Genomic DNA, 8,512 nt, shown 5'->3' with positions numbered 1-8,512 from the left:
GAGCTTTATTTTTTATTTTTATTTTTTAAGAGGGATGGGGTCTTGCTTAGTTGCCAGGACTGGTCTCGAATTCCTGACCTTAAGTCATCCTCCCGCCTTGGCGGCCTCCCAAAGTGCTGGGAATCCAGGCTTGAGCCACTGCACCTGGCCATTATTTTTATAGCTGCATAGCATTCCATTCATTGGCTACACTTTTATTTCTTTATTGAACCAATTATCTGTTGTTGGACATTAATATGGTTTCTGATCTGCTGTTACAAGACTGAATGAACACTACTGAAATGAGTAGCCTTGGTTTCTGTCTTTCTAATATTTTAGTATATCTATGAAGTAGAGGGAAGTGGTAGTCCATGCCTTTAAAATAGAAAAAAGCAGACTTTCTCTAGCTGTTGCAGTGTGGGAAAAAAATGGTAAGATTTTCATCAGAACTGGCCTACTAAAGCAAAATAGCCATTAATAACAACAAGCTTTTTTTGTTGTTGTTTTTTGTTTTTGTTTTGAGACGGAGTCTTTCTCTGTCACCCAGGCTGGAGTGCAGTGGCGCTATCTCGGCTCACTGCAATCTCCACCTCTTGGGTTCAAGCAGTTCACCTGTCTCAGCCTCCCAAGTAGCTGGGATTACAGGTGCGCACCACCACGCCTGGCTAACTTTTGTATTTTCAGTAGAGATGGGGTTTCACCTTGTTGACCAGGCTGGTCTCAAACTCCTGACCTCAGATGATCTGCCTGCCTCGGCCTCCCAAAGTGTGGTGATTGGAGGCATGAGCCACCACGCCTGGCCAAACAAGCTTTGTTTTTACCTGTCCTTAGACTAATGGAAGTGTAGCATTTCCTTGGTCAAATCTTTATGTTGCTGTGAAGCCAAACAAACCTCACCTTAGGCACACGTGTACCTGTCCAACAGCAATGCAGTGAGGTGGCAGGTATTAAAAACCAAATTAACCTAAGAATTTTAATGAAAGAACAAGTCACTATTTTGATAACAGTGGGGAGGAAAAGCACAGTTGACAGCGCCCCTCCTTTACCCCGTTATTCACGGATTAGAAAGCACAGAAAGTCAACACCAAGGACAGATAAACCTTTTTTTTTTTTTTTTTTTTTTTTACCATGCTGAGTCTTTTAAATTTGTAAAAATTGAATTTTATTTTTGCTACATCTTTTTGGTGTTTCTCTATTCCCTATATTTCAAATTTAGGTGGAAAAATTAAACCTAACTTTGCTTTACACTTTAATGCAGTAATAGTAATCTATCTTCATTATTTAAATGTGCGGAAATACTACTTTTTAGCAGGTTCTTCAATGTTTTCCATGACTCTGATTAACTATATCAGAGTTACACACCCACATTTTAAAATTAATCATTGCTTTCTCCCTCCCTCTCCCTCTCCAGTTCTCCAAGCTTCCATACTGACACTCCTATCCAGACACACTCACAACTGCCTCATGGAAACTCACAGCCTGAAGAAAGTCAATATTAGCAGCCCCGTAATTTCAGCATTAGGGCAGGCACTGAAGAAAATATGAGGCCATAAAAGTTTGAAAAACATGGCATGGATTCTTTTTCAAGCCAAGCGCTGTATTTCCGCTCTAGTGTCCTTCGCTATTTCCCTAAGCTTGTGGCTGTGATTCTTGGCCCAGTTCCATTCCTTGTGTTGTGAGTGCTTGCGGCTCTCCATGCCCTCTTCTGCAGAAAAGGACCACAAGATGGAAGTAGAGCGTGTGTCTTTGTCGTCCCTTCTCACTCTTTTGTCTCTGGGACTCTCATCTTAGCCCTTACTGTTGTATCTCTTTAGCAAAGGTCATAAAGATAATGGCATAAACATCTTAGTCAAATATTTTAACCACGTGGGAACATGGTTAGGGCTTAGGAGAAAGCCATATTTACAAAACAGAGAGATTGAGGCTAATTATTCATTTTATGAACCTATTCACTGTATAGTTCCTATAAACAATGAGAGGAGCTCTTGTGACTGTCCTGTAAACTGCTGAGGATGATGTCCACTGCATCAAGTGAGATATCACTCTGATAATAAAACCAACAGGATGCTCTTCCCTTAGTGAGGGCTTCTTATATGTTGGATATGTTGGTGAATGTCTGTTGATTCTCACAACAACCCGACATGGGTGCAATCTGATTTATGAATGTCATCTGTCCTTACTCTGTGCACAGGAAGTTTTAGTTCACTGGAAGACACACCCAGATTCCTAGACATGTGTTTAACACTAAAACTAAACTAAGTACAATGGCCATTTTCAGATCAGTGCATTGGATTTTGTTTACATGTCTTTTCTAAAAGGAAGCCCTTCTATTGCTCAAAGCATTTTTATGAAACACTCATATAGAGGATAAATGTCTTGTTCTGGCATTATACGTTTTCCAAATGTATTCACTGACTTAATCTCATTGGAAGGTGTACACTGAGAAATGTCAGCTCGTTATATTTTAACACCATCTGTGAAACTCAAACAGATTATCCTTTATTGGGAGGCTTGTGATTTTTTAGCATTATCATAAGGCCTTTAACAAAATTCTTTTATCAGATAATTTTGGTGAAGCATTATGCAGAAAAAGAAAACTCATAGCCAAGTTCAAAATTTCCATTGCATCTATAAAAATCTTTCATTCATATTGGAAAAATCTGAGCATTCTTTCATGTCGAAGAATGGTGTCATTTATTTATATGAGAACGTTCTGCCCAGAAATCAGGAAAACCCCATTTATATCACTAGCCCTCCTTAGTTAAGTTTCATGGTCTGAAACAAGATGTTGAGCTATGGAAGTCTCTGTTTTTCTATCCAAAGACCACAAACTACCATACCATGTGACATTAGGGCAGGATATGAACATCCCCTTCATTTCACTCTATATGCTACCCTCAGAGGAATCTTCTTATAATGCCCCTCTTTATTAGCCATCAGGCCCCCTTTTGCCTCCAGCCCAAATATATCATACCATGCAAGGATCGCCAGCATTGGAATCTGTCCTAACCTTTTTAATCTGACCTGAACTTTCAGCGGCAGCCAGTGCTAGTCCACACACTGTAGCCTGCGTCTCGTCTCCATCATGTCTCCCACACTTCTGCTTCCTCCCCTTGGTACACTCCCTTCTCCTCTCTGCATCTGTACAAATCCTATTTATCCTTTACACCCAGCTCAAATCTCTTGACTACCCCAGCAAGTAGTAATATCTTCCTGTTCTAATTTCTCCACATCTTGTCTGTCTGTGTTACATATTCAGCTTTTCCAAGGGTTCTTTATTTGGCAAACTATTTTTTGCCTCGTCTAGATTACTTTCAAGATTTCTTACATATTTTCTATTCTTTCCTCCCTCTTTAGTAACCCTACACGTGCTAAATACTCAATAAACATGGGATTAGTAAACATGGTAATTATTAGTTCAGTAATATCAGGTGCTTCAAAAATGATGCTATGAAAACATTGTACTAAAAAGGAAGAAAGCAATATTTGGAGCCAAAGAAATGTTTCTTGATTGAGTTCCTTCCGGGCTGTCTTGCTGGAAGCTTGGAGAGATGTCCATGTTAGGCATTTAACTGTGATCTCGGTAGGAGGGATAGGTTTGCCATCCTTCTTGGATCCCTGATTTGTATTATTGGAAGTCTCAGTCATCATAGGAATTGACTCATGTAATAAAACAATTGGGAAGAACAAAGGAGATGGATGTGTGTGGGATTACTGATAAGCAGCCTTCACTAGAACATAAGCTCTTGGGGCCTGTGACTGTGCCTTCTATGTATACACATGTGCATGTGCACATAAGTGCCTCCATATGTTTGTGAGATGAATTGGAAGTGTCCCAATTCTGAAAGATTGTCATGTTTTGTTTTATGTTCTACAGTTTTAGCTTTTCCTGCATATCTGCTAGGGATAAACCAGGACCGGTTGAAAGAAAAGCTAACAAGCCGGCAGATGGATAGCAAGTGGGGAGGCAAATCCGAATCCATCCACGTGACCCTCAATGTGGAGCAGGCCTGTTACACCCGGGATGCGCTCGCCAAGGCCCTGCACTCCCGGGTTTTTGATTTCTTGGTAGATGTAAGTAACACAAGTTGATGTTGGTGATGCTTCATATCTTAGCTATAAAGAGTCAAACTAGTAGGCTGGGCGCGGTGGCTCACACCTGTAATCCCAGTACTCTGAGAGGCCAAGGTGGGAGGATCGCTGCAGCCCAGGAGTTTGAGACCAGCCTCTGCAACGTGGTGAGACCCCGTCTCTACAAAAAACACAAAAATTAACCAGGTGTGGTGGCAGGTGCCTGTGGTCCCAGCTACTCAGGAGGCTGAGGTGGGAAGATCACTTGAGCCTGGGAGGTCAAGGCTGCAGTGAGCCGAAATTGTGCCACTGTACTGCAGCCTGGGGGGCAGAGTGAGATCCTATCTCCAAAAAAAAATAAAATAAAATGACTAAGGGTTTTGTGTTCCTGTTCTGGCTCCTTCCTTTCACCCATTACTTTACTTCGCTTTCTGTCCTCTCACTCTGCAATCACTGAATCCTGCATTTCCTTCTAGAACTGCCCAACAAGATACCTTAGCTAAATCTAATATGGTAACAAGTTTCCTCTGGACAAAATATTCAGTAAAGCTAGGACTAGAGACCAGAAAAAGAGGAGACCCACGTTCACGGGCCTTTCTTGATTTGTGGGCCTAAAGATTTAGGAATATGTTTTCCACATACTTCTGTGTTACAAATTAACCCAAAACCTAGTGACTTGAAACCATAAGTGCTTGTTTTCTCAGTTTCTGAGGGTCAGATATTTGGGATCGGCTGAGCTTGGTGGTTCATGCTGATTGGAACTGTGGTTGTCTGAAGGCTTGACTAGGGTTGGAAGATATGGCTGAAAGACGGATTGCCCGTGTGGCTGTTGGCAGGAGGTCTCAGTCCCTTGCTTCATGGACCTCTCCTTGAATATCCTCATAACATGATGGTTGGTTTTCCCCAGAGTGAGTGATCTGAAAGACAGCGTGAGCAAGAAGCCAGTCTTTTATGTCCTGATCTTGGACTCAAGTATTGTCACTCTGCCACATTCTGTTTATTAGAAGCAAGTCACTAAGGAAAGTCCACACTTAAGGGGAGGGGAATGAGGCTCCACCTTTGGGAGGGAGGAATATCAAAAACTTTCTGCATGTATTTTGAAACTATTAGATATTTTTGGTTATGGTGTAATTATATGTGTGTGTATGTAAATATACACACACACTCTTACATATGAATATATATTTATATATGTATATCACATATGTATTCTGACAATTAGTCTTTCAGCAGTGTAGCGCTGCCAGTAACAATCTTGTGTTAATCACTGTAGCCTCTAAATGGTAAAATAATAATACCAGGCAGTTATATAGCACTAACTATATAAGCGCCCAGATACTAAGTATTTTAAAGAGAAAAAACCCTCACTTAATTGTTACAACAACCCTGTGACTTAGGTATTATGATCTCTGCTTTACAGATAAACTAAGGGAGGCATAGATTGATTAAGGAATTTGCCCAAGGTCACTCCATTATTATGTGATTGATCTAGGAGGCCCTAGATTCCTAGCTAGTTTGCTCCTTTGATGTTTATATATTCAAACTAGAAGGACCCTAGTCAAGGGACAACAGGGGGCCATTCGATCCAAAAGATCTGTATTTGATTCCAGGCACTAACATCTATGTGGCTTAAAGTACGGTTAGTGTGGTTAGAGTAGGGTCAGGCAGGACAGGGTAGGAGAAGTATTCTAGGTAGTTCTAGTGGCTATTTAAAGTATAAAATTGCTTGGGAAGGTCAGGGTCATACCAAACAGAAGTCATGCAGTTAGCTTGTTCAGATCCCTCGTTTTACTGAGAAGGGAATGTCAGGCCTGAGCCATGGTGGTTTTACCCAAGGCCAATCGGCAAGAGGGCAGTGCAGCCTGGGACTAGAATCCACGTATCTTGTCTGTTTGTTCAGAGCACCTTCCAGCGCTGGGCTTCCTACCTACCTTCCTTCCTGTCATCTGTTAGTTTTTTTGTAAGTAGTAAAAGTACATGAATACTCATACAAGTGATCCTAATTTGAGGTGAGATTTACTGGGCACTGACTATGTGTTGTGTATGATTACTCGTTTGCTCACAAAAGATGATGTATCATTTTGTTTACCTGGAAAACACCTCTGGTACTTCAGAATTCGTCCAGGTATTCAGCACCTCAAAGAATTCTTCGCTTCACTCCTCCCCCACTGCATCCCCCACCAACCCCTCTATCCAAACCTTCCCTGCTATCATTAAGTCTATTCCCATGAATTGCTTGGCCTCTTCTCACAGTGATTAAGAACACAGATTTAGGCATCACACTGCTAAAATTTAGTCCCAGACCCTGCTTCTTACATAGAACAACCTTAAGCAAGCCTTGGTGTGTGGAAAATTGGGAAAATAATGATATCACTGCCATTTTGAGAATTGAAATGGGAATTAAGTGAAACAACACATTAAGAGCACCTAGCAAACCCTGGCAGAGGTGAATGTTCAATAGATGTAAGCACGTTCTATTATCAATTCAAAGATAATGACTATTGTTACTATCTGCAGATAGCTCACCCTCTCTATGAGCTCCTGGGAACAAGGATTGTCTTGTCCTTAGCATCCCTGGCATATTGTGTTGGGTCATCATTAAATGACTGGTGAATGGAAGACAATGGAAATGACAATTACAGATCCTTTAGTGTGGGTTCTTCGTGTGAAATAGGTTTTACTTCGATCATCCAAGATGACATATTCTTCTAATTGTTAAGACCTCCTGAAAAAGCTGACTCAGCCAGAAATTAATGGTTATCATCATTAAGCAAACATTTTTTGTTTCTACTGTACTCGCTTTTCTGAATCCTGATGGTTTTCCAAAGCGCTTGCCTTTGCACTGAGAGTTTGTTAATGCAGCAGGTCTCCTGCCTTCACGTTGTCCTCTGTTTCCTGCAAGCAGTAGTGTTTGCTATGTAGAGTCCAGCTTCCCTTTCCCCAGTGTATGCCTGTTTTTAGTATAAATGGAAAGGAGTTCACTGCCATGCTGTTTACTTTCTCTAGTCGATCAATAAAGCCATGCAGAAAGACCATGAAGAATACAACATTGGCGTCCTAGACATCTATGGCTTTGAAATATTCCAGGTAAGGCCAGTTTGAATAACTAGGGGTTGAGGAGGGTGGCATATTTCATCTGGCCTGCAAGAAATAATTCTAGGCAATGCAAACACAAAAAAACAGAAAATAAACCACAACCAAAAAAAAACCACTCAGGCTCATTTTGGCCTTTGTGAGTTCTTCACGTACCCTTACCAAATTAGTTTCTCCTAAATATAAACTTCTTTCTATTGATGCATCCAACATTTCTATGAAAGCTTTTCACATGAAGACATTTCAATAAATCACTCAAGAAATGACTTTTAAATGATTTTGTGAAACAATTACATGTGAATAACTTTTTTTTTTTTCAGAAAAATGGCTTTGAACAGTTTTGTATCAATTTTGTTAATGAAAAACTGCAGCAGATTTTTATTGAACTGACATTAAAGGCGGAACAGGTAAGCAGTCCCTCGTCCTTTATCCTATTCTATTTATAATTTATTTTGTTTACAAGGGTATCGATTTCTGTCTTTTGCTAATAGATTTGGGTTCCACTCTTATATTAGGAAATGCACCTAATAAAGTCAGGCAGAAAAACCATACGCCATTGTGGTATTTTAATCCATGAAATATAAATACCATCTGCAGCATTTGCCTTCTTCTTTAAGCAAATGATGCTGTGACGTTGGACGTAAGCCTGGCTGCTTTTACTATACTGACTCACTGAGCACGTGGGAAATGGGAGCCTAGTTCCAGCCCCAGCTGTCTGAGGCATATATTGTGTTCCAAATAAAAGACTTGGTTTTCTCAGATTTACTCCATTCTCAATCTTCCCTAACAATACATGCATTTTTAACAAAGCTGGTATTTCAATACTTACCTGAGGTAACGTGCCTTGCTGTAGTTTCTTCTAAAGTTGGGTGCAGGTCGGGTACTGTGGCTCATGCCTGTAATCCTAGCACTCTGGGAGGCCAAGTTGGGAGAATTGCTTGAGTCCAGGAGTTCAAGACCAGCCTGCCGGACAAAATGAGACCCCATCCATACAAAAAATAAAACAATTAGCTGGACGTGGTGGCATAAGCCTATCGTCCCAGCTGTTCTGGAGGCTGAGGTGAAAAGATTGCTTGAGCCCAGGAGGTCGAGACTTACATCATCACACCACTGCACTCCATCCTAGGCAACAGAGCAAGACTCTGTTTCAGAAATAAATAGTAGCCAGGTGCAGTGGCTCACGCCTGTAATCCCAGCACTTTGGGAGGCCGAGACCTGCAGACCATTCGAGGTCAGGAATTCGAGACGAGCCTGGCCAACATGATGAAACCCCATCTCTACTAAAAATACAAAAATTAGCTAGGCATGGTGGTGCGTGCCTGTAGACCCAGCTACTCCGGAGGCTGAGGCAGGAGAATCGCTTGAACCC

At 41.2% G+C, this 8,512-nt stretch overlaps 1 protein-coding gene across 1 annotated transcript in view; it reads left to right on the top strand.

The window, feature by feature from the left end:
- The window catches only part of MYO1E (myosin IE), a 172,691-nt gene that overhangs the window by 62,948 nt on the left and 101,231 nt on the right, over positions 1–8,512 (top strand). The window contains exons 10-12 of the mRNA XM_011983206.1: positions 3,857–4,053; positions 7,057–7,137; positions 7,464–7,550. Of these exons, the coding sequence (XP_011838596.1) occupies positions 3,857–4,053; positions 7,057–7,137; positions 7,464–7,550 (365 nt within the window). The remainder of the gene's footprint in view (positions 1–3,856; positions 4,054–7,056; positions 7,138–7,463; positions 7,551–8,512) is intronic.

The sequence above is a fragment of the Mandrillus leucophaeus genome, unplaced genomic scaffold, assembly GCF_000951045.1.
Source record: "Mandrillus leucophaeus isolate KB7577 unplaced genomic scaffold, Mleu.le_1.0 Scaffold247, whole genome shotgun sequence".
NCBI classification, from domain to species: Eukaryota; Metazoa; Chordata; class Mammalia; order Primates; family Cercopithecidae; genus Mandrillus; species Mandrillus leucophaeus.
This window is presented reverse-complemented; position numbering and strand designations above follow the sequence as displayed.